Source organism: Colletotrichum higginsianum, chromosome 2, assembly GCF_001672515.1.
Source record: "Colletotrichum higginsianum IMI 349063 chromosome 2, whole genome shotgun sequence".
Taxonomy (NCBI): domain Eukaryota; kingdom Fungi; phylum Ascomycota; class Sordariomycetes; order Glomerellales; family Glomerellaceae; genus Colletotrichum; species Colletotrichum higginsianum.
The window spans coordinates 3,836,428-3,861,370 of NC_030955.1; the positions used below are offsets into that span (position 1 = coordinate 3,836,428).

At 57.6% G+C, this 24,943-nt stretch overlaps 6 protein-coding genes across 6 annotated transcripts; 4 read left to right on the forward strand and 2 right to left on the reverse strand.

Annotated features, from left to right (window-relative positions):
- Positions 1-2,117: 2,117 nt before the first annotated feature.
- On the forward strand, positions 2,118-4,004 carry CH63R_02856 (Major facilitator superfamily transporter; the record flags this gene model as incomplete). Its single annotated transcript, XM_018297831.1, has 4 exons — positions 2,118-2,333; positions 2,476-2,576; positions 2,657-2,876; positions 3,891-4,004. The coding sequence occupies 4 exons, from the start codon at positions 2,118-2,120 to the stop codon at positions 4,002-4,004; spliced, it is 651 nt and encodes a 216-aa protein (XP_018162647.1).
- A 650-nt stretch (positions 4,005-4,654) lies between these two features.
- Positions 4,655-7,035, forward strand: CH63R_02857 (HET domain-containing protein; the record flags this gene model as incomplete). The annotated part of the gene is made up of 2 exons (XM_018297832.1): positions 4,655-5,312; positions 5,375-7,035. 2 exons carry the CDS (start codon positions 4,655-4,657, stop codon positions 7,033-7,035), a joined length of 2,319 nt encoding a protein of 772 aa, XP_018162648.1.
- A 1,440-nt stretch (positions 7,036-8,475) lies between these two features.
- CH63R_02858 (Carboxylic ester hydrolase) lies at positions 8,476-10,524 on the forward strand (the record flags this gene model as incomplete). The annotated part of the gene is made up of 3 exons (XM_018297833.1): positions 8,476-9,129; positions 9,267-10,037; positions 10,162-10,524. 3 exons carry the CDS (start codon positions 8,476-8,478, stop codon positions 10,522-10,524), a joined length of 1,788 nt encoding a protein of 595 aa, XP_018162649.1.
- A 1,388-nt stretch (positions 10,525-11,912) lies between these two features.
- CH63R_02859 (6-phosphogluconolactonase) lies at positions 11,913-12,698 on the reverse strand (the record flags this gene model as incomplete). The annotated part of the gene is made up of 1 exon (XM_018297834.1): positions 11,913-12,698. The coding sequence occupies one exon, from the start codon at positions 12,696-12,698 to the stop codon at positions 11,913-11,915; it is 786 nt and encodes a 261-aa protein (XP_018162650.1).
- A 4,835-nt stretch (positions 12,699-17,533) lies between these two features.
- Positions 17,534-19,279, forward strand: CH63R_02860 (Wd tetratricopeptide repeat domain-containing protein; the record flags this gene model as incomplete). The annotated part of the gene is made up of 1 exon (XM_018297835.1): positions 17,534-19,279. The coding sequence occupies one exon, from the start codon at positions 17,534-17,536 to the stop codon at positions 19,277-19,279; it is 1,746 nt and encodes a 581-aa protein (XP_018162651.1).
- Positions 19,280-20,727: 1,448 nt separating this feature from the next.
- On the reverse strand, positions 20,728-22,362 carry CH63R_02861 (Protein disulfide isomerase; the record flags this gene model as incomplete). Its single annotated transcript, XM_018297836.1, has 4 exons — positions 20,728-21,213; positions 21,317-21,677; positions 21,761-21,935; positions 22,242-22,362. 4 exons carry the CDS (start codon positions 22,360-22,362, stop codon positions 20,728-20,730), a joined length of 1,143 nt encoding a protein of 380 aa, XP_018162652.1.
- Positions 22,363-24,943: the final 2,581 nt, after the last annotated feature.

A 24,943-nucleotide genomic window follows, 5' to 3' on the forward strand; every position in this document is an offset into this window, starting at 1 on the left:
ATGCACGCCAAAGGCTAATCCCGCGTCGCGACTTGCCTGACAACTCCCGTCTTCTGGATCCGCGCTGGCTCAGGCCCTGAGCTGCAACAGCAACTGCAAGAGCTGCCAGCTGGCCTGCGCTCGCCATTCCCGCCGCCGTCCTTCACACCGTTGACGCTGTTCCAACGCCCCGAGCCAGCCACGCCGGGCGAATGGCGATCTGCGCCAGGGAAGCCAACCAGAACTTCAGAAGGACTCCAGGCCCCAAAGCCCTACCACTGGTAACTGCCAGGGGGGGGAGGGGGAGGTTCCGCATCTCAAACTGCAAAAGGGTGAATCCCACCCAGCCCGGCATCAGAAATACGGGGGGCGGGCGCATCGCATTTGCAGCGACACAAGAGCAAGGGCCTCCGCTGCTCGCATGAACAGCGGGTTTGAGCCATTTTGACCTCTTTGGCCGTTCGCGTCTCACAAACCATGCCGCTGGGATGTCCTTGCAGTCAGATCAGACCGAGAAGTTCGGTGCTTCCTGCCAGGCTCCCCTGCATCATGTATGATGTGCTCTCCCCCCCCCCCCCCCCCCCCCCCCCCCCCCCTGACTCCGGAAAGGCAATGATGACGAAAAGGTCGGTTCCCGTCTTTGCAGGCGCACAAAGTTAGGACGACATGAGAGGAGGGTTCGGTCGATTTGCCAGGATCATGTGAAACTCAGTCAACTCACTCCATGTTGACATACGACGGCATTCGTATAGATACGAAGAAGAGTTGAGGAAGTCGCACTGCACACGATTAATGGACAACAATGCCGGCGCCATGTTGTCCCACAGCCAACCGCATCAATTCCGAAACTTTTTAATCAGTCAATCGGCCGTATGATTTAAGGAGCGACTTCCTGGGGTCCTAGCAACAGGACGAGAGGAGAAAGAAAAGAAAGAGGAAAAGAAAAGAAGTAAAAAAAGAGAGAGAAGAAAAAGCCGCATGTACAACGAGCCAATAACAGTGGCCTTGTCTCCCCAACAGCTACATCGTCCTGGCGGGAACCCGCATCACCACTGCGGAAAATAAATTAACATCAAAATGACTTTTGGGGCTCTTCCTCCAAGGCGTTTGTGCCGTGGGAGCTTGGAAGGATGGGGTCGCGAGTCGACGGTTTGTTTCAAGCCGGCAGGATTTTTAAGATGAGGTGCGATCCGCTCTCGTTCCATACGCGGGGTTTTTTTTTTTTTCCTTCTTCTCAGTCCGCCCGTTGCTGCAATTGATAATTGATGAACGGAAGTCTCGGAGAGGGGGGAGGGGGCTGCTGGATTCTGTCGAAAGGCTGGGGCCCGGTGAGGAGTTTTTTTTTTCGTCGAGATCCGTCATCTTTGGCAGCACTTGAAAGCGGGTTCGCCAAGTCTGATTTGATCTCCGGTGGCCGATGCGATACCCACCCTCCATCCCTGTTTATCCTACCAACGCTTGGGGTTACCATGGACGTTTACTGTTGCTGTTGCTGTTGCTGTCACTGTCACCGCCAGCCGATGAAGGTTTTCGTGTTGAAGACAGGGGATTGCAGAGAGTTCTGAGGTGGCTTCTCGGTAAGTCGACATGACCAATTGAACACAGGACTTTGGCTCTCACTCATAACTCCCGTTCCACTCCTCACTCAGAGCTCTCTCTCTCTCTCTCACCTCAGTCCTCACCCGCCGTTCCTCAAGCTCACCGAGTGAGTGAGTGAGTGAGTGAAAGACAGTGTTCGCGATCACGTGCCCTGCCACGGGAATGGCGTTATCGACGATAGGGTGCTAGACCGGCTTTTTGTCGGGCAAGTCTCCGATGCGGCGACGACGGCGCCGATAGAAACCGGGGCTATTACTGCATGCATGCAGCAGTGGGGGAAGGAGGATTGCTGATTATCGATTGTCGGTTCCCATCGGCGGTGATGCGAAAGTCGGAGGAAGAGATACAGATAACGAGCGCAGCAGCACCGAAGCGGAGAGGCCTTTTAAAACAAAGGACCAAAATTCACGATTGGGCTTCGGTGCTTCAAACTCTCCTTCCGTTGAACGTCCTGCAGGCCCTCTCGACGATTGATCCTTGGCACTTCACTTAAGCTTTCCTTCTCACTCCCGTCCACGGCCCCTCTCTCTCCCGTCGTCATGACCGGCTCCGCTGACGGCCTCCCCGTTGCCACGGAGACTTCGCCGCTGCTGCGCACCTCCGACTCGGAGATCGTCAACGGCACCACCGTCGAGGTCGAGAATGGCCACGCCAACGGCGCCCCGGCCACGGCCGATGACGCCAACGACAACCGGGACGGCAACCCGGAGATGGCCAAGAAGATGCACATCCTCCTCCCGGCCGTCAGTATCGGCGTATGTTCTCCCCCCTCTGCCCCTCTCCCACCTGCATCCGGAACCCGTATCCGGCGCAAAACATCTGTCCCCCCCCCCCCCCCCCCCCCCCCCCCCCCCCCCCGGAGACCGCTCACTAACCCGAGGTGGCCATGTTCTATAGATCTACCTCTGCGCCGTCGACCAGCTGCTCACCGTCGCGACCTACGCCAAGATCGGCAGTGAGCTGCACGCCCTCAACAACACGAGCTGGCTCGCAACGGCGTGAGTTCAAATCCCCCCCCCCTCCCCCCCTCTCCTCCCTCACCCTTGACTAACATACGCCTCACCCCTCACCCCAACAGCTACTACATCACCCTGACCAGCTTCCAGCCGCTCTACGGCAAGCTGAGCGACATCTTCGGCCGCAAGGAGTGCCTCCTCTTCGCCTACGTCGTCTTCGCCCTCGGCTCCCTGGGCTGCGGCCTCGCCGGCTCCTTCCCCCAGCTCTGCGTCGCCCGCGCCGTCGCCGGCATCGGCGGCGGCGGCATGAACAGCGTCGTCGCCATCCTCCTCAGCGACATCGTGCCCCTGCGCGAGCGCGGCGTCTGGCAGGGCTACCTCAACATTATCTTCGCCGCCGGCACCTCCACCGGCGCCCCGCTCGGCGGCCTGCTCGCCGACTCGGTCGGCTGGCGCTGGTCCTTCGCCGGCCAGGTCCCGCTGTGCGTGCTCGCCTTCGTCACCGTCTACTTCGTCCTCGACCTGCCGCCCCCCGATCACGCCCACTGGCGCGAAAAGGTCCGCCGCGTCGACTTCCTCGGCGCCGCCACCCTCGTCGCCGCCGTCGTCGCCCTGCTCGTCGGCCTCGACTCGGGCTCCAACCACGGCTGGTCCGCCCCCGTCACCCTCGCCGCCCTCGCCGCGACCCCGGTCCTCTTCGCCGCCTTCGTCTTCGTCGAGATGCGCGTCGCCTCCCACCCCTTCGCCCCCGGCCACGTCATCTTCGACCGCTCGCTCTTCGCCTGCTACCTCGCCAACTTCTTCGGCATCGCCGCCCACATCGCCTCCATCTTCTTCCTGCCCCTCTTCTTCCAGGCCGTCCAGGGCGCCTCGGCCACCGTCGCCGGCGCCGCCCTCGTCCCGGCCATGGTCGCCTCCGTCACCGCGAGCGTCTCCGCCGGCGTCTTCATGAAGCGCACCGGCCGCTACTACACGCTGACCGTGCTGGCGTACGGCTTCATGGTCCTCGCCGTCGCCCCGACGGTGGTCTTCCTGCGCCTGCGGTCCTCGGCCGGCGTCGTCGCCGGCATGGCCCTGCTCGCGCTCGGCGGCGGCGCCGGCATCACGACGACGCTGGTCGCGCTGCTGTCCAACGCCGCGGTGCAGGACTCGGCCGTCGTCGTCGCCTGCTCGTACCTGTTCCGCTCGCTCGGGTCCAGCATCGGCATCAGCGTCTGCTCGGCCGTGCTGCAGCAGGTGCTGCGCACCCAGCTGGCCGCGCGCCTGAGCGACGGCGACGAGGCGCGCCGCGTCGAGGAGAGGGTCCGCGAGAGCCTCGACTACATCCGCGAGCTGCCGCCCGCCATGGCTGCCGAGGTCAGGGCCAGCTACCAGATCGCGACGCTGGGCGCCATGGTCCCCGTGGCGGTGCTGCTGGTGCTCGCTTTCGTCTCGACGTTCTTCATCCGCGAGAAGGCCTTGGGGAAGTAGGCCATGAGGGTGTGCCGTTAGGGAGGGGCATCACTCAGTGTCTGTCGTTGAGAGCGTGTAGACTTCCGCGTGGGAGATGGGTGATTGGATGTACACACATATGGTAATAATTGTGTTGCCTACAAAAGGGGGTTGGAGAAGATTAGCTGCAGTCGGATGTGAGAAGGACATATCAAGGGCACATCAAAAGCTTGACAGGGTGGCGTGGGAGAACCATTCATGGAGCTGTTTATCGCTAATGTCAATATCCCTTGTGTCCAACGCCCTGTATCGTTCACCGTAAATGTGTTGTCCGTCTCACCTGTGCGACTTCAAGCCAGGCAGACAAACTAGTCTGCCATTTGTATATATACATTTACCTGCACCGCCTCCGGTCCATCCTGTACGAAGCCTGCTTGGGTGGCAGACTCTTTTCTTTTGGGCCAATCGACGACGCCGCAGGCGGCGCAGGAACACACGTCGCAACATCATTGGCTTCTCTTTCCCTACGTGAGATAGAGCACACAGCCTCAGACGGGGAATGAATAAGTACTTGCCATCTTCCTCCCCGACACGATGAGTTTACATTCTACAGAATGTTCGAGACGCGGCAATTTTGAAACTTTTCTCGATGCCGGACACGTGGCCGTCGATTCCAGAGCCCAGCAGCTATGAAGACAGCACACCGTGTACCTCACGACGCCGCGGAGGAAATCAAATGGGAGATTTTACGACTGAAGAACAAGGCTGTGTCCGACGACACAAAGGGGCACTCCTGCGAGCACTGCCGGATTTTCATCATCAGACTCCGGCCGGTGGTGAACCATAGCTCAGAACATGGTGGGAAGACTTTGCAATTTGACACGACAGACCAGGAAGTCTTCAGCATGGCCGCGTCGGGCTGCGCCTTCTGGTCGATGATCAGAGAACGGATTGCCTACCTGCAGCTAAAGGAGAAGGTGGAACAAGAAACCGAGAGGGTTTCTTTCGATAGTGAAAAACATGGCTTTCGGCTGTCGGATAAGCACTACCAAGACCTCGCCGTCTCTCTTGGAGGTCTCGAGGGGAGGGAGTTCCTACGCCTTCACCACAACCCGGATGTCGACTGGATCCGCCCCCGGAAGCACATCTTCACAAACTCTTCCATGTGCCAAAAGCTCCCGCCGCCTCCCCCATACCAAATGAGGATCATGGTTCAGCTCATCATGCGCTTCTCTCGCATCATATGGAAGTCTTTTTGTGTGGACGTCAGACTGGGTGTCTTCAAGAGTCCTACCGAGACCAGTTCGATAGAGCAAAGTGCTACGTTCTTGGCACTTGTACCCCCCGGTAAGTTTACACCCATTGTTGGTTGCAAAGACGGAGCCAAGGCTGAACACTGCACCTTGTAGTCAACATTGCAGAAGCGTACGAGAACACTATCGCCTCGCCCATAAATCTGCTGCCAAACAGTCCAACTACGTTTGCCCTTATCAAGAACTGGCTGCGGAGATGTGAGGTCCAACACAAGTGTGGGATCCTCAACTTACCCTCCTTGATGCCGTCACTGATCCTAAAGGTGTTAAGCCGGGACTCGGCAATATTGATCAAAGTGCCATCGAACATGAGAGAGAGGTACCTCGCGCTATCCTACTGCTGGGGGCGAGGGACCCAGAAACTCCTTCTCAACAAGGACAATAAGTCCGCTTTGATGTCCGGAATCAGCATACCGCAGCTGGACCCGACTATTCGGGACGCCATGATCACAACGTACGAGCTCGGTCACAAGCTCCTCTGGATTGACGCACTTTGTATTCTTCAAGACGACGAGGATTTTAAAGCGAGGGAGCTGTCTAGGATGGGCGACATCTACCGATGTGCCTCATTCACCATCGTCGCGTCCGCGGCAAAGGAGGTCAGCGAGGGGTTTCTCGCCAAGCGAGCCTCAACCATGGAGAAAACCATCCCAGCAGACAAGAAATCGCAGCTCGTGTTCAAGATGGAAGCCAATTCGCACTACAGCTCGTCGGCCGACCCGGCACCGTTTCCCGTTATTTTCAGACCGGGACCGAAAGAGATGGACAGACAGGAACCGTGGTACAGGCGGGCATGGACGCTTCAAGAAGCGCTGTTCAGCAGGCGGCAGCTCCAGTATCGCAACAGCCAGACGACGTGGATCTGCTACTGCACCGAACAGAAGGCGCAGCAGTATGACGGTTGGGTGGACGCCAGATGGCACTGCGACCCGGGCTACAGCGACGCAGACATCCTAGAAGAAGTGACGGAATTGTTATGGAATCGTCTCAAACCTGCTCACATTTCCACCATCCACGACTGTTGGTATCGTCTCATTACCGCCTACTGCGACCGGGAGATGACGCACCAGACGGACCGCCTGCCTGCGATATCCGCCATAGCGAGAAAGTTTGCCTTCATCTCAGGAGACGAGTATCATTACGGGCTGTGGAAGTCCGATCTGGCAACGGGTCTGGGATGGAAGGTAAAGAACGGTCCTCGGCCATCACGCGCAGGCCGTGTTGCTGCTGGTTCACGGCCAGCACCTTCCTGGAGTTGGGCATCTGTTAGTTGCGGAATAACTTGGTTGAGCTTAGACCCTCGGAAGAAGAGCAAAGACTTTGATGTGCTAGGCTGCTATATCAACCTGTCATTGCCGAGGGGCCCCTCCAGCAAGGTCCAAGCAACCGATATTCACATCCGCGGCTTGATCGTGTCCATTTCCCCCATCCCGAAGCTCTATGCTGAGTCACAGGGGGTCATGTCGGAAGACGGTCTGATCTACATACACCCTGATTATACGGACGACGACAGACTGTGGACGGATTCCGGGTCCAAAGCTGAACTGCTGGTACTTAGTACCAAAACAGAGTTGGTAAACGGTATCGTGCTGGTGGAGAAGGGCACTGGCCGGTACGTCCGCGTTGGCACCTTTGAAACTGTACAGTACGCGGAACGGAGGGTAGTAGTAGGCTGGTCAACAGAAAAAGAATACCTGGCTCAGGTTAGGAGATTTTTCGGCGGCAAGGAGAACATTCGTGAAATTGTGCTGGTCTAGAAGGGGTGTCCAAGTACCGTAAGTCACTCAGGCGAAGCAGGGTTGGCGACTTTCTTCACTTTTGTATGCCCTTGTCTCAGGGTTTTCATTTACTCTGCCAGCGTCAAGAAGGTAGTTGATATTTTGGTGTGTTTCAACCTCATTTGTCTGCCTCGGTAACATATCAAGACTTTTAGTCCCCGGAAACCCCCCTAAGGATAGTGCTACCGTCTTTTAGCCCGTTGGACCTTGTGACAAGGACGATGGTCAGTGGTGATGACGTTGTTCCACGGGCCTATATTGTCTGGGTCTGGAGTAATCATTCTGGGAACAGTCTAAGAGCCATAGGTAGAAATATCTGATATTGGGTATTGGCTGGTTGGGACTATAGAAACTCTACAACATGAGCAGTTTAGCTGTCTTTTGACGTTGTATGTCAAATAGCTGTATGTTTTTCATTACCAATCTGGTGCTGCTGACCTTCCAAGTTTCTTAGCGAAATAGGGGAATATTGGATTGAGAACTCCAAGCCCTGCACATGAACTTCTGATAGACGAGAAGAGTGGTTTATTAATGAATCGAATGATGCAAGTGTGACTTGGAGGTGTAAACGGAGTTCGACATGAGCGGGATAATTATAAGTAAAACCGCGCGCACGGCACCCGAGTTAATCGTAGGAATATGAACCCGGATAGGATCCAGGCCGCAATATCAAAAGTGCTCGTAAGCGGCCATGAAGAGCACTTTTGCGACTTTGGGTGTCTCGTTGTGGACATGCCCATCAAGCCGCTAATCCTCCTGCAGGTTCGGCTCCGTTCAACCTGAGATAATATGCTCAATACTGCTCAGCCCGCCTTCTTGGCGTCAGCTTCACAGACGGCACCGGAACCCGCAGGATGGTCAGCAACACACAAGCTCTTGTTCCTGTGGTAGATTTCTCGTTGGCGGGTGTGACCGGCCATTGGAGGATATAGATTCAATGACCGCCTGGCTTACGGTCTCTTTCCTACTACTACTGCGACTGCAATATACTGCAACCTCTCCGATGAGCCTTACGCCGAGAAGCTGATAACACCACATGACGCGCATTTCGCGGCGTATCATTGGCAGCATGTAAGTCGAACCCTTAGGCGAGTTGCCACAGTGCCCACACGAGGTCGGATCTGCTTCCGGGTCAGACGAACTAATGCAGCAACCCCCCCTGATGCGTTCTCCGTCATTCTAGACAGTAGATTGACCAGTTTAGCAAGGCTTGCTCTCCATACGTCCCGTCCAATGACTCAGGCCTGGTAATGTGCTCCGGGGCCAATGGCACAACACAGCCTGCGAGGGTTGCCAAAAGCGACTCACCGGCAACAGCAACAACGGACAGGATCGTATGCGCTCCTCAGAGTTGCAATATCGGTACGGCTGCAGGTTTTTTTTTGAAGGATTCGAAGCCCGGTCAGGAACTCCGTCCGGATGGGATGGGTTCGCATGCACCAGTATAAAGAGCCCTTCACCAACACGACTGCAAAGGATGAAGAAAACCACCTTCACCCGCGTTCTACGAAACCCAACAAACAGACACACCGGTCGTCGGCGATATCTGTGGACAACCCACTCCTCGAGATGGCCCTCTCACTCGCGCAGAACTGCGTGCCGGGCACCTTCGACCCGTCCGTCTTCGGCGCCTCGGTGCTAGCCCTCGAGGCGAACCTGGTGACCAACTACAGCGCCTCTGCCCCGGAAGGCGTCCGCTTCACCTCGCCGGCCGCCGAGCTCCGCAACGCCACCTTCTGCAACGTCACCGTCACCTACACCCACCCGGGCCAGGGCGACAGGATCGTCGTCGAGGCCTGGCTGCCGTCATCGTCGTCGTCGTCGTCGTGTTCAGCGCCGGGCGGTGGTTGGAACGAGCGGTTCTTGGCCGTCGGGGGCGGGGGGTACGCCGCCGGCCGCATCTGGCTGAGCTACGGCGCCATGAACGGCGCCCTCGCCGACGGCTACGCCACCGTCACCACGGACGCCGGCCTAGGTTCCTCGGAGGACCCTACCCCCTGGGCCCTCCTCAGCCCCGGCAACGTCGACCTGTACGGCCTGCAGAACCTGGCCTACGTGTCCCTGTACGACCAGGTACGTAGCATATTTCTGCCTTTGTCGAGCGCCTTTTGCGCGCTTTAGCCTCTTGTGGTGGTGGTGGTGGTGGTGTTGTAATTTCACACACCATTCCCAGAGAATTGGTCGCTGACACTTGCACAATTCTCACCCAGGCGGTCATCGGCAAGTCTCTCGTCAAGAGCTTCTACGGCCGCGACCCGGCGTACTCGTACTGGACCGGCTGCTCCCAAGGCGGCCGGCAGGGCCTCGCGCTGGCCCAGCGGTACCCGGACCTCTACGACGGCATCGTCGCCGGCGCGCCCGCCATCAACTGGACCCGGCTGTTCGCCCACATCCACTGGCCGCAGCAGGTCATGAACGAGCTGGGCGCGTACCCGTACCCGTGCGAGCTCGACGCCATCGTAAGAGCCGCCGTGGCCGCGTGCGACGGGGCCGACGGCGTCGTCGACGGCGTCATCTCGGACGCCGGCGCGTGCCTCGACGCCTTCGACGCCTTCTCCCTCGTTGGGACGCGGACGGCCTGTCCGCAGGCGGGCGGGGCCGACAAGACCATCAGCGAGGCCGCGGCCGTCGTCGTCAACGCCACGTGGCGCGGCGTCGTCACCGCCGACGGCGAGAGCATCTACCCGGGGATCCTGCCGGGGGCGGATCTCACGGGCAACCTGAACGGGCTGGGCGGCATCGCGGGCACGAGCTGCGACGCGGACGGCTGCGCGGGGGCGCCCGTGGTGCTCGGCACCACGTGGTTCCAGCTATTCCTGGCCAAGGACGCGAGCTTCCCGCTCGGGAACATGACGCGCGAGCGGTTCGACGCGCTCGTCCACCGGGGAGAGCAGCAGTATCAGTCCATGCTGGACACGGCCGACCCGGACCTGCGGGCCTTCAAGGCCGCGGGGGGCAAGATGGTCTCTTTCCACGGTCTCGTGAGTTCAGCCTCCACCGACTCCCCCTTCCTCTATCTTCTCCGCCCCCCTTACTTTCTTCGAGCCTTCCCCCACTCGTAGTCTTGTAGACGAACCCAGCTGACTGAAACCGCGCGCAAAACAGACCGATAACGTCATCCCGCCGGCCGGGATAGCGGCGTACTACGACGCCGTGGCGGGCGTCACCCCGGACATCCGGGACTTCTACCGGCACTTCGAGGCGCCCGGGCTCGCGCACTGCTACGGCGGAGCGAGCGGGCCGCCGACGGGGCTCTTCTCGCAGCTGCGCGACTGGGTCGAGAACGGCGCGTCCCCTCCCGAGCGGACGCCGGTGAGGGTGGCCGTCGTCGACGAGGAGGCGGCGACGACGACGACGCACGAGAGGATACTGTGCGCGTACCCGCAGAGGGCGGCGTTGGACGACGGCTGCGGCGACGCGTCGCGGGCCGAGTGCTGGTCGTGTGCCGGCGAGGCGCGCGTCTCGTAGTGGTTGTGGCGGGGGTTTGTATAGAAAAGGTGTTGTTTCCCGGGCCGGTCTCCGAGTTCGGGAAAAAGGGGAGCGATTCGATGTTTTGACGTGTTTTCTCTTCTTTCACCGTCTCTCCATGTAGCTGGTTTTGACATGTGGTCAATGTCGTCATCTAGGCCATGAAACCCAACCCTTTGCCCTGACCACTTCGATCTTGGAAAAACGGCGTTCCTCTCCAGGCGTCGTGTAGAATCTGGCTAGGTGGCACGGCGTCGAGGTGACCGGGACTATCTCGAGTGAGGAATCAGGGGCAGTCGTCCACAGCCCCAGCAGTCCCTCGCCCACTGAACCGAGGCAGGGTCGTAGAATAAATCAACAACATCCCATGGTTTCCCACCGGCGCGGAAGCTCAAGGTGACTCTTCCGAGAGGACCTGACGTGGAATTAGACTCCCCAATGGCCCACCTCGAGAAAATACCGCCGGTCTGGGCCCGGCCTCTTGCTCTCTCCATCTCGCCTCCCGCTGATCTTTCCGCAATGGCGGTAAGGTAGAAGGTAGAGAGAGATAGGCAAGTAAGGCAAACGCACCAGGCATGAGGGAAGGAGGATGAGACCAAGTTTCAGCCCTACATGGATCGTCATCGTCATCGGCGGGGTGAGGTATGTGGCGTCCCGCCAAGGACAAGCGAGCACGACGCATCCAGGAGAGGGAGAAGATCATCCCTCTCTCCACCATGTCATCCGCACGAGTTCCCAGGGACGGGGGCAAAACGGGAATGAGGGGCACGAAATTTGGTTCAAGAGACGCAGTAGGTGTGCGTCGGCGGATCTGATGTGCATGATGTGTCTTTTGTTGCATTTCGGGGACCCCCTTTGGAAGAGAGAAAGAGACGCCCCTCGTGCTATCTACCGTTCGAGGTGCTATATGACGGCAGCGTACCCGGCCCGTTCCGACAAATATCTTCATCCGTTCTGTGCCCTCCGTCTCATTTCCTTCGTATCGTGAAATCGTTATGGTGTTTTTTGGTTTGGAATGCATGTGGATATCAAAATCTCGGGGCCCGGCGAATAAATGGCGCAGATCCAAGGAAGAGAGAGAAGGGAGGAGGGAGGGAGGGGTTCGAAGAGAAACGAAACCTAAAGAAAAGGCGGAAGAAGACCAGGTCCAAGTGACCCGCGACGCTCGCAAGCACGCCCGGTCGTTGTTCTGCGGGTGATCGTCCTCCTTTTGAGCTCTCACCTCTCTCCAGAGAGAATGTGCCTTTCACCGAGTCCCTGTCTATCTGAAATGAGCAATGGGAAATTTCCCCTTCTTCATGCGCTGTCGTCCTGTACATATCCGGCTTGCCTCCTCCGACGCCCACCCCCTACCCCCTTGGGGAATTCGCCCCACTGCGTTCTGTGGCTCACAAGAAAGGACGACGGGGGTAGCTGACGCCTTCGACGGCGGCGTTGTCGACGAACCAGCTGACGCGGTCGCCGGCGCCCTCGTTGACGAGGGCGCAGGGCAGACCGTCGCCGTGCTCAAAGATGCGCTTCATGATGTCCTTCTTGCCGGCGCCGGTGGCGACGAAGGCGATCTTGACGGCATGGTTGACGACGGGCAGGGTGAGGGTGATGCGCTTGGGAGGGGGCTTGGGCGAGTCCTCGATGGGGGCGACCCAGGCGGTGGTCTCACGCAGCAGCTCGTGGCCGGGGAACAGACTGCAGGTGTGGCCGTCGGGGCCGGAGCCGAGCAGCAGGAGGTCAAAGATGGGCAGGCGCACGCTGTCGCGGCTGGCGAAGCTGGTGACGAGCGTCTTCTCGTACTGGTCGGCCAGCTCCTGGGTGTCGTTCAGGTAGGTGGTGTCGATGGGGTGGACGGTCGGGGCACCCTGGTCGGCGGGGATCTTGTCGAGCAGCTCCTTCTTGAGAAGGGCGTAGTTGGAGTCGTCGTGGTCGAGGGGCACGGCACGCTCGTCGGCGAAGAAGATCTCCCACTTGGCGAAGTGGACTTGGTCGTCGGGGCCGGACGAGGGCGGCAGGAGGGCCTGGGCCAGAGTCTTGGGCAGGGAGCCGCCCGAGACGGCGACCTTGAAGGCGCCGTGACGGCTCAGGCCGGCATTCTGGGCCTGGATGACGTAGGATCGCAGTGCGGGCGCGAGGTCGTCGACCGAAGGGTACGCGAAGAGGTTCGGCTGTTTGTTGCTCATGGTGGGGGTAGGGATGGAGAGAGCAAGTGAGATAGTTGTGTGAGTGTAGAAGAGAGCGGAAGAGTCGGGAGCCGGGAGTCGGAAGTTCGTTGTGTGATGAGTGTGGGTGATGAGGTTGTGAGAGAGAGGGGGAGGGGGAGGGGGGAGGGGGAAAGAGGAAAAAAAGAAAAGAAAAAAAATAGGCACAAGGAAAATCGGGTTTGGTTGCTACAACCGGTGCAGAAAGAGGGGTGGTCCGAAAGTTGGAGAAGGGGAGCTGTGAGAGTCTCCGTACTTGGGCGCCGTATGTAGCCTATGTGCGCTTTCTGCGGGATGTGATTTAGGTGGATGGACGAGTGATAGATAGCGTACGGCGGTTCAGACGAAGGACAGACAGAGAGCACGGGAAAGCAGCTAATAAGGGCCGAAGAGATGGGGCCGGTCAATTGGATCAACCGCCGAGCGGCGGGATGGAGTCGTGGATGTTTCCAGACGACTGGAAATGTGGGAAAAGAAGAAGAAAAGCAAAGGGAACAAATCAAAACAAATAACGACAGTGGGGTCAAAGTGGGATATGCTTAGGGGGGACGGATGTGGTGTATTTTGTCCCTTTCACTTCGTTTTCTTCTTTTCTTTCGTTTCCTCTTCGTCATTTTTTCCCAAATTTATTTTGCGTCTTGTTCGGGACACACGGTCCAGAGCTTGGGTGGTCTCCGAGTCGAAACAGTGTACTCGGATTGGTGGACGCCTGGTGGTTGGGTAATGGATAAGCAGGCGAGGTGGCGGCGCACTGCATCGCTGCTTCGCGGGATGGAGGGCACGGCCGGGCGTAGTGCACAGAGAAGTGTGTGTGCACTTTGACTGCGGTTTCACTAGCGATTTGTGATGGATAACGGTGGCAGATGCTAGTCGCCAGTCGCCAGTCGAAGGTGGGCCGCTATTATGGACTGATGCCGGACAGGCGAGACATTGCGGCATTATGGATACGCGTGTCCCGCCTTGTCCATCCGGCGGACGGGTGGCTGACGGGTGGTTAGGTGAGGTGAGGTGAGGTGAGGTGAGGTGATTGCGGGCGGAAACATTGCTGTTGGGGCGATGCGGATGAGATGATTTGCGGCGGGGCCAGCGATCGAACATCGACGGGCGTGACTGAGTTTGTCGCATTATGTAAGCAGAGACAAAAAAGGAAAAAAAAGAAAAAAGGCTGTAGCACGCAAGGGTGGGAGCAAGTACACGGCCGTCCTCTCCTCTCCTGCCTTCCCACAACGGAGCATCAGATCAGGCTGTCAGCCAGACCAGAGTGAAGAGGGCAGGCAGGCACCGGGTGCGGAAGGGACGACGGCGGCGTAGACACGGAAGGAGCTCCGGCAGAAGCCATTAAGCCATCGGTCCCTGCACGGAGAAAGGCTCGGTACCTACCTACTTCAGCTACCTCACCTTACCTGCCTCACCTGCTTACCTAAGGAATGTTACCTTACCTTACTTAGCTGTCGTCTCGAGGCAAGTCCGACAAATAGCCGACCGAAGGAAAAACACTTATCCCAACAGACATCATAGTTCATCCCAGGACATACCGGGACACCACATGCCTCGATCGTGTTACACAATAGACAGGCACTCTTCGTTACGGCACAGCTATGCGTTATGTCAAGTTGACGACATTGCCCTCCCGAGTGCCCCGTCTCCCTTAAACCTTTTTTTCCGCTCTCGCAACGGCCATTGCCCGGGTGGACATGGTGTACAACCACGATTGGATACGGGTGCTTCCGGGGGCTCTTGACAAGACCAAGGCACGACTGCGTCATGCTCTGCGGCACGTTTGATAAACGCCTTCATGACTCAACAGCCCACCGGGACAAGGCCACAACAAGTCAGCCCCCTCTCGATAAGCTCAACCCGGTCTATGTCGAAGTTTGACGCGAAATCGATGGGGCATCACAATATTGCTCTGCGCATCGAGACGTGTCGCCAATGACGTCATGTCACTGAACTGACTCGGAAGCCCTTGCTCTCTCTCCGTCCATGGATGATGGGGAGCCATCATCACGAACCGTCAGGCAACGGGCATGAGGAGGGAGGGGGGTTAGTGGTTCACCAGGAACCTGGTTCAAATGCAGCGGAGACTGTGTCGTCATCGCCCTGAGTTGGAGGGGTAAAAAAGAATAACAAAACTGCAAAGGGGGGAGGGGTACATGGTTATGGTTATTGGCGGGTCGCAGCGCTTCAATCGCGCCGCGCGCCGTCTGTTCGAAACGGAATGTCGCGATGATACCGCCCACACAGACGATTCGGCTAGACTTGCGATGCGCGTTGCGCGAAAAAGAAGAAGGAAGGAAGGCTATGAGGGGGAAGAGAAAGTCCCCCAAAGAGAGGAAGATGCAATTGTCAATTTCGTGTGCAAGAGGCGCGTACTGGTCTGCAGCATGCAGCATGTACGGTGGGTATCATGTCCAGCGGCCGCGGTATGTACCCACGCCGACACGGCGGAGGATACCCGTGGGATGGAACATAGGAGGCTTCCATGCTTCTCCCGAACCGATGATGAACACAACGACAGACGACGGACGACGGTTCGACCAACTGGACCCCTATCGCAAATGAGACGGGACGCGGGAGCGCAGCAGCCTCATGACGGCCGGGGGGGTGAGGGTGGCCAGGACCCTTGCAAGCACGCCGCCTCATTCTGCGCAACGCCCTGTTGCTCCCTAGCTATTCCTTGTTGCCCCGGATGACGATCAGGCACTGACCGACAAGGACCGTTGTCCATCGTCCATCGGTCCATCATAGCAACATACGACGGAAATAACTTTTTGGAACGGCGGCAGGCAAGCAAGAAAGGATTTGTTTTGGAAGCTGGCCACTACCGATTGCTTGGGGGCCATGCCGCTCCGCGATATGGTGAACCGCGGCTGGTTCGTGACATTCGGACTCTGAAGCTTGTCTCGACTCGGCGTCGCCACCGGGACCGGCATGTGAAATGCCACGACGGAAAGATGGCTGCAGGACACTCAAGAGTTGATGAAAGGTAAATAAACAGATGACGGGATGGAAGTCAACGAGGGGGAACAGTATAAATCGTGACGTCACCCGGCATGCTATTCCTTGGAGAACCCCAACTCAATTCACCACAAGGTGCAACCCTTTACCCATAACCCATGGGGATTATGGATGTAGATGTGTAGGTAGGTACCTACACACCTTCTAGATGCAAGACGGAGACAACTGCCTACTACCTACATCCTAGGTACGTATAGATTTCTCGGTATCCGTTTGGTGTGTTCGGCACTACAGGTACAGAGACAGAAATGGAGTACGGATACTGGAATAGAAACACTGCGATGTACAGACACTCGAGGCAAGCATCCTCTGGCCAATGGCCTCCAAAAGGTTATGGTCGCGGTGGCTACCTTACCTGGTACCTGCCTAGGTACCTGGGGAGTTGGCTGCTTGAGTTACGTAGGTAGGTACCTGTAATTAAGGGTCATGACGACCCGGAGCTCACATGGATGCCTTTCAGGCGGTCTCGTCCAGTCACGGCATTGCGCCTCGTGAGTTTGGTCTCGACCCAGAGCAGGTGCGTCCGAATAGGTAGCTAGGTACCTCCATTCCCGTCAGGAGAATGGCACCACCCCTCGCGAGAAAAAGGACCCTGAAGTTTCCCGTTTCCATTTTTCCAAGGGTCCAGACACACCCCCCACTTTTGGTCACTCTCGGCGCACCAACGGACTGCCATCCACGCCAATATCCAATTGACGGAGTTGCAAATTTCTTCCTCGCAGTCATCGCTCGCGCGCGCACGTACGCACGCACGCACACACACACATTCTCGCCTCTTGTCTCCGTCTCTTGTCGTTCTCTCCCCTCGGACGAGAATCCTGTCTTGCGACCACTACACCACTACACCACTACCCCTACTCACTTACTACTGCCTGTCACTCACTTCCCATATAACTACCCCTCAAAAACGGCACGCCACCCGGACGGGCACTCGTCCTGTTGTCTAACTACCCACCCAACCTTACCTGCCTTCCCGTAAGGCCACAGGTCACAACTCACAAAGCCTACGTCTCTCTCATCGAGACCTGGCCTGGCTCAACTGGCTAACCTCCTCCTGCCAAGACTGTCAGAAAACAGAGTTGGTTGGGACTTAGAAAGGAGACACACACAGAGAGAAAGGCATCCTTCAGCTTCATCCAAACTGGACGCCGTCATCTTTCCACCAAGAACAACCGACTGCACCGTATTTGTCCCTTAGAGTTACAGACAAGAAAAAGGACACGCACCGTTTCACTCGAGTCCCTCCCTCTCGCCGTCCATCTATTTCTCCCGTCCTCGTCAACTCTTGGCCTTTTTTACGCCGCATCCTTAACTCACGCCCTAGGTTCCAACGGTCCGAACCCAGCCAGGGTTGCCATAAAGTGGTCTGACCTTTGCTGTGGGCTTTGCCCCGTTGCCAAACGAGGGAAAAAAGGGAGAGGGAAACCCTCCTCCCAATTGAGACAAACTCCGCCGCCAACATCTCCTAGGGTTCGGGTTCATCTCACCGTTCCGTTTCCCGCGACGGTGTTCCAGTTATCTAATTACCTTTCCAAGGCACCACAACAACACGTCCCGCCTGACTTGGACCTTGAGCCCAGCAGAACCAGGATCGTTGTTCTCCTCACTGACGTCAGTGTCGCTTGCTTTCACCTCGATCGGGCCTCGATCCCTGGACGGCCCTTGTTCATTATTTTCACTCTCCTCTGCCAGGTTTTTATTTCATCTTTTTTTTAATCTGGGACTCGTGCACCTCGTTGGATGCCAACCTACCCCGATAGTGCTGCCCCAAGCGCATCGCACCAGCTTTTCCTGTCGCAATGTCTACAGCAAGCACCACAACGACGGGCAATGAGTCGCCCCTTGACGACGATGCCTCTCACCGTGCAGACCATCTCCTCGACCGTCGCCGTCAGCTGACCGACGCGCTGACCAATCTCCCCTACGACCTGATTCTCTATCTTGAGCGCGCCGTCGTTCACTCGGAGCTGGCGTACCCCGACCTCGCCGCCGGTGACGCCTACCGTGCTCTACTTCTGACCGACGAGGTCCTCAACGAGGGCTTCGAGTACCACGACCAAGCCGTCGAAAGTCTCCAGTCACGCCCTCTCGACCCTCTGCCCCTAGTCTTAGACCACGGCCACCTGCTGAAGATCGGAAGCGACTACGTCGAAGACGAGCCAAAGAACCAGGCTGGCCTGGTGGCGCAGGTCGCCAAGCTATCCTCCATACGCGCCTTCCAGATCCTGTCCCTCAGCCTGCTGCTGTGTGGCTGTCTGAAGAGCGCCTATGAGTTTTGCGAGCGAGGCTTGGCCCTGGCTCCTGACAACGACGAGCTGCTCCAGACCATGGGCTATATCAAGGACATGGCCCGCCGGAGACTTCGCAGGAAAGACTTCAACCCCAACGTCCTGCCGGAATGGGGGCTTGTCCGGAGGGAGGTTTACCCCTGGAACTCGTACGAACCGGACCGCTTCGCACCCGAGTCTCTCGACTTCCTGAACTCGGAACTGGCCAAGTTTGCGCCCAAATGCGTCGTCCAGGCGTCCGAGCTACCCGTTCTGCTCGAGGCAGCCAGCGACACAGATGACTACGACATCATACCCACTTGCAAGCAGCTGGGCCTTTTCGTTAAGGATGATGTCGCGCCGGGGGAGACCGTCTTGGACGAGTACTCGCTCCTGACGGCCAACAACCGCCTCAAGGAGCCCGTCTGCGACGCGTGCAGTTCCAATTTGCCGCCCTTGGGCACTGAGCCCGCCGCTGTCAACTGCGATGAGTGCTACGATACCGTCTTTTGCAGTCAAAAGTGCCACGACCTGGCGCAGGAAACCTATCATCCTGCCGTCTGCGACAAGGACGTTGACGCCATTGCCAAGGACCCCGACGCCTCAGAAGCGGACGAGACCTTGCACCTGTTGCTGCTCGCCCGCGTCCTGGCCATGTCTAACCATCAGGAGATTCACCCCCTGGATGTTATGCAGATGAAGTACATCTGGGGCGACTTCGTGCCCTCGGCATCCAACGACATCGAGATCACACCCTCTGCGAACCCGCCACCGGAATGGACATTGCCCTTCTCATTTAAGTACAACGTTGAGACGCCCCTGCACATCCTCGAGAAGATGGATGTGGACATCTACACCACACTCGACAAGCATGACTTGTGGGTCCTTAATACCCTCTACAGCAAATTCCGCGGCACGGCGTCGGCGCGCAAGAACCCTCGAGACGGCCGGCCAGACGTTGCGGCGGTACATCCTTTTTGGTGTCTTGCCAACCACGACTGCAACCCGAACGTTACATGGGAGTGGGGTGGACGAATGTTGCTCTGGGCACGGAAAGAGAAGATCGTGGGCAACGTCCCGGGAGGACTCAAGGCCGGGGACGAGGTGCTAAACCATTACTGCGACATCTCGCTTCCAGTCGAACAGAGAAGAGAATGGGCCAAGGGAAGTCTCGGTGGATGGTGCATGTGTCAACGCTGCCGAGACGAAGCTGCTGCCGCCGCCGCCGGCGATCGTGCTGCTGGCGACGGTACTGCTGGCGACGACCACGTTGCCTGATCCCTCTCTCGCTATCGAACTCTGACCATCAGGGGGTTGCTTGCCATGCACTCTTCGAACTTTCCGCGCTTTCAGCCGACGAATTTAACACGTCGGGAACCCCTTGCAATTAGCGAGCGATTTGCGGGACTAGAGAAACATACCAATCTTAGATATCATGGAGAGGTCTAGGGTCTTTTTTATCATGTTCTTTTTCTTTTGGGTTGGAGCAACAAAAGGCAACATTATGCACGGTCGGTCAGTCACCTTGGGTATTGCGTTGTACACGAGGAGCCGTCTCCGAGGCTTGACTCGGAAGACTATGGCATAAATACTGGGGAAAGGCGGTGGGAAATGAGAGGGGGAGGGGTTTGCCCCCCAGGAAGAGGAAGCATACACGACAAAACTAAATCGCGAAACATGCTTGATTTTTCTTTCCTTCCCCCCCCCCCCCCCCCCAACCGCTCTCCAACTGTTATGTGGACGATTTCTAGGGTTTGTTCCAGAGATTGCTCTTGCTAACCGGACTCTGTATAACATCCATCGTCCATGGCCGCGTCACCAGTCAGCCAACAGCCAGTTGCGAGTTCGCTGTTGAGCCTGTCCCATCTGTGACGTCGCGTCTGGAATTCCTTGGTAACGTTCCGTTTCGACCGCCGGACTTGTGGTACACCCCGGTGATATGCGTTCGAGGCGTGAAACGGGGGTTTATCGGCGACCTTTGATGCTGTGCAAGGGGACACTGATCGCCTGTTTGGGGTTTGTGAAGGCGTTGTTCCTGACCCCCTTTTCTTCATCCTCCTTTCCGACCCTTGGAAAGAAAACGAGAGGATTTGCGGCGGCTTCAGCGCTGTACCTTGGAGATCTTCCATGCTCGAGTCTCTGCAATGCACCTCTGAGGATCTGTAATGGGTCTGTTTTTTGAAGATGACTTCGTATCCCTTTTTGGAGTAAATGGCCATGATTTGAGGGGAGGCATGTTTGGATGGAGGGCAGAGTCACCCGCCTCTAGTGAATACTTTTGACTCGGCGGTGCATGAGCGGAGAGTTGATGAGAGCCTGAACCTTGCCTGATGACCAACTGATAGACTTGTGAACTAGATAGGGTATGGTTCGCAATGTGGGCTTCAGGGTGGTTATTTGGCGTCGGAGGCGCGCCCGGCTCCCCGCATAACCCGAGTCGTTGTACCGAGTTCAGAGTAGCCGGCCCTGAAGGATGGGATGGTCGGGGTCAAGCCCAACCCCCCGTCTGGAACGATGATTGTGTCGGAGACGGAGTCTGGTTCCGTTGCTAATGATGGAACCTAGCTCAAGATCACGAACACATATCTGACCTGGCTTATAGACTTTGCTGGTTTACACGGTGGGATATACATGGGTTAAGTCCAAGGGGGGGGGGGGGGTATTGAATGGCCAAGAATCGAAAGTGATGGTGATTTGGTTATGGACTGATAATGGACGTCTCCTTTTCAGAGCTCGTCGTGCGCCGCGGACTTCTCCTCGCCAGCCACATCGGACTCCTCGGCCTTCTTGTCCTCTTGAGCCGCCGCCCTCTCGTCCTCGCTTTCTTTCTGCGCCTTCTGCACCTCTTCCTGCACCACCACCGCCTCTTCCTCCTCCTCCTCCTTCTCCTCCTCCGGCCCCGGCTCGCCCACCTGCCACGCGTCGGCGTTACCCTCGGAGATGTCGATGATGTGCTGCTCGACGGCCTCGACGGTGATCTCGCCGCCCTTGAAGGGGAACGCCATGCCGACGGTCGGGTTGTGCACGGCGACGCCCTCGGCCGCGTCCGCCGGCAGGCCAAAGAGGGCCGGCATCTCGGGGTACTCGCCGAGGTCGACGGTGACGAAGGTGATGTACTTGTGGTACTTGCGGGCCAGGGACTTGACGGCGGACGTCCAGGCGTCGAGGGTTCCCTCGTTCCGGGAGAAGAAGTACGTCAGCGACTTTCCGGTCTGCGGTCCCCCGTGTCAGTGATTTCCTCTGTTACAGTGTATTCTTTCCCCGAGGGTTCATGTAAAAGAGAGAGAGAGAGAGAAAAGGGGGGGAGTTACGGACACTCAGGTGCTCGGCCTCGTTGCGGCGCGTCAGACGCGGGACCAGCTGCGAGGCGCACTTGCGCAGCATCTCGTCCATGGCGCCGGGGGCGTCCAGCTCCGAGGTCATGTGGAAGGCGCCGTCCGGGTTGTTGTAGCAGGCGACGCGGCCGGGGGCCTCGTCGACGGTGACGAGGCCGAAGGTGTGGCGGTCGCGGCGGCGGGCGGCGAGCTCGGCGAAGCGCTCGCGCAGGCCCTCCTCGGAGGCGGCGAGGTGGGCGACGACGACGACGTCGTCGGCGTCACGGAAGGAGTTGACGGCCTTCTTGTCGTCGAGGGGCGTCACGGCGGGGCGGAGCATGCGGCGGACGAAGGCGGTGATTCTGATGTTGGTTTCAGCGGAGAGCGCGTGGGAGGAGGAGGAGGACCCTAAGGTCGGTCGCGGGAGAGAGAGAGGAAGACGTACTCGGAAGCCTTTCTGGGGCCGCGGAAGTGGTGTTTCGTGCCGTCCTGGTGGTACAGCCGGATGGCGGGGAACGAGGCGACGTCGAGGTCGGCGCACAGCGAGGCGGTGGACGGGCAGTCGACCGAGAAGGCGGTCGGGATGTCCTCCTCGACGGAGGACCAGTGCTGCTCAAGGGCTTTACTTGCGTCGCTACGGTTGGGGTGTTAACGGGCGTCGTCACAGACGTGAATGCAAGGGAGGTGATGAGTAGTAGCGTACGTTGAGGGCTTGGGGTCGTCAGCGCCGGGGCTAACACGCGATTGGCAGCGGTGTTGATTTTTTTTGGAGGCCGAAGAAAGATGGGTTCATCGCATTGTCATGGAAGATTAACTCACTGCAACAACTGTTCATTCATGACGTTAGCATGGGGAAAGCCAAGGAGGGGGGGGGGGGGGGGGGGGAAGGGAAGCTAGAGGTGTCGATCCCGCGGGGTCACACTTACACGCCACCAGGCTGAACTCGTTCGATTTGAGGGCATCGCGGACCTCGGCCTCGGTCTTGTGCTGCCAGCCCCATCCCGCGCCGGCGAGCGCCAGGAGGGGCAAGAGAGTCTTGAACGACATTTCTGCAGGCGGGGGGAAGGGCAAATCTTTCGGGATCGATCCGGGGAAAAACAGAAAGCGATAGGACCGACAATGGCGAAGCGGAAAGGGGGGGGGGGGGGGGGGGGCGAAGAGAGGAGGCAAAAGAAAGAATGAAGCACCAAAAAAATAAAAATACGTGTCGTAAAGGAGAATAGGAGAGTTTAAAAAATAAAAAAAAGGATTGGCGCGAATTGTAAAGCTCCGGGTCCGGGGGTGAGCTCCCCTCCTCCTCCTCCCCCATGTCATGTATCCGTAACTCTGTACATACATCGTACAGGTTGAGTCGGGATTGACTCGTTGCGGCGGGGTGCCCCTGACGGGGGCTTACGGGACGGGCCAGTTATCTGATTGGTGCACTTTTGGGTCTGGGCAAGCCAAGACTCCTGAAACGGCCGGCGGGCAGGGGGGAGGGGGGGGGGGACAATGGGTGGTGGTGGTACTGATGCAGTGGTGTTCCCGGCATCTGGATGGGACGAGCGACCGTTTGATCGCCGGAGCCGGTGGGGCTTGGTTGGGTGTGGGGCCGTTGGAGCGGTGACATGCGGACAGTTCCTGGACGGACGGACGACGCCGCAAGACGTTCTCTGCGTTTTTGAAGATGTAGTCGAACTTGTGGCTGGACTCCACGGGTTCGACTGTGGGAATGGGGTCAAAAAATCTGGAGGCGAGGTAGAGTGCACGTGGCTACGCGTGGATGTTGGCAATTGTCGTGCGTCCGAAGGGTGTTTGTGACAGTGTGTTCCAAAAGTCACTAACATAACGCGGGCAGTATAAAAGAGAGAGAGAGAGTTCGTCTCGTCGTTGTCGCAGGTAGATGTGCGTGTATAAATGCCAGCATCGTCGGCTGCAGATACGTGGAAAACCGCACTCCTGATACTTGGCACCAGGCCTTTGGATGGTTTGTCTTCGGCTCGGGTCTATAATGCTCACCAGCGGCAGACTCCGCGGCAGACTCGACAAAAAGGCTTGTCAATGAGCCGCACTGACTCCAAAATCGATACGCTAGAGACCTTCCGAATGGCAGACTGCACTCAATCCTGTCGCGCCGTAGTACACCTACTCGACTCCAAAACTTGTCAAAGACTCAAAAGTGGAGGTGCAAGGTGTCAGTTTGGGCTTTGGTAAATCCTCCCCTGCTCGTTAACACCAGCTCAGTTCATTGAATGTGCACATTGCTCCGGAAAGAGCAGATATTGTTGTCGAGATATCCGAGGCCAATCTGCCCCCAACCGTAGCATTTCGGTCCGGTGCTTTTGGGACATGGCTTGAATAGAGCTAAGATGACCAGTGCTGTATTTCACCGCAGGAAAACAAGAAAAAAAAAGTATCGGCGACTCCAGCCTTGGCATTTGATCTCGTCCAGGACGACGAAGACAGTTGTTAGCGCCCCAAGCATCCCTAAACGGATTGTGTCATAGTACGCATTGCCGTTAGGTCGTGGCATGCCCGTCACATCCAAGCATATGATGTCCGTGTCCCGAAGTGTCACGAGCCTAGAAGGGTGGCGCCGGGCCAAAGAGATTGTGGATGGAAAGATTTAGGGGATACGAGAGGCCTCCAAAGAACCTCTTCGGGGCCAGAAGGTCAGGATGGAAGAGGGCACGAGGGCACCAGTGGCCACCCGGGCCCTCTCTCCGGAGGTCTCAAAGGCCTATATAAGGGCCTCCTGTTCACTATTCACCGAAAAAGGAGGCGAGAGATGAAGTTAGTCACCAGTTTACACCTATCTTTTATTTGACCCCTTCACTCTGCGTAGCGCCTCTGACACGAAGACGTTGGGCCCTGTCGTCAATGCGCAAGATAGATCCACGTGTTGGGCTCTTTGGAGGTCTCAATCAAAGCCTGTAAATACTAGCTTTTTTATTCAGAGTGGGCGGGAAATAAGCTTCCCTCATCAATGTACCTAAACTGAGTACGCATCGTACAGCAGTCGTCGGCGTCGGTGTCCTCGTCCTCACAAGAGTATCGGGAGTAATGTTGGTGGGACCTCCTTGACCAAAACAATAATTGTCCGGTAATCTCTTGGTAAACCCAGAATAACAAGCTGGCAACACCGGGCCAACGGCTCCATTATCACTCCACTGAGCAATATCAGACCAGCGACCAGCCTGCACCGAGAATCCATCGCATTGCAAACGGCAAACAGGCTTCCCCGTTCAGCAGCAAGCATACTATGCCCAGTAGTCGTTCTGTCTGCGGAGAGTCAGAGAGACCATCTTTCTCTGGGTTGGGTGACAGATCGTGTACGTCGCGCGGGCCAACCCCAGTCGGTCAAACTTGAGAACCAGACGGAATTGAAACCAGAATTTCAAGCTACCTAAGTGTCACTTCCAAAACCATCATCAGATTCCTGCGTCTCATGTTATGCCGGGAAAGTTGCTTTCACGACCTGCGCGAGGTGTCAACGGCAAGACGAACAAAACCAACAACATGCCGGACGATCTGGTCCAACGTCCTATTGACGGCACCACACCTCGAGAAGACCGAGTGTCATTCTAGTCCTAAGTATTATCTCTGACCCCACGGCCTGTCCCGGTATTGACTGTTTCTTGGAATAGTG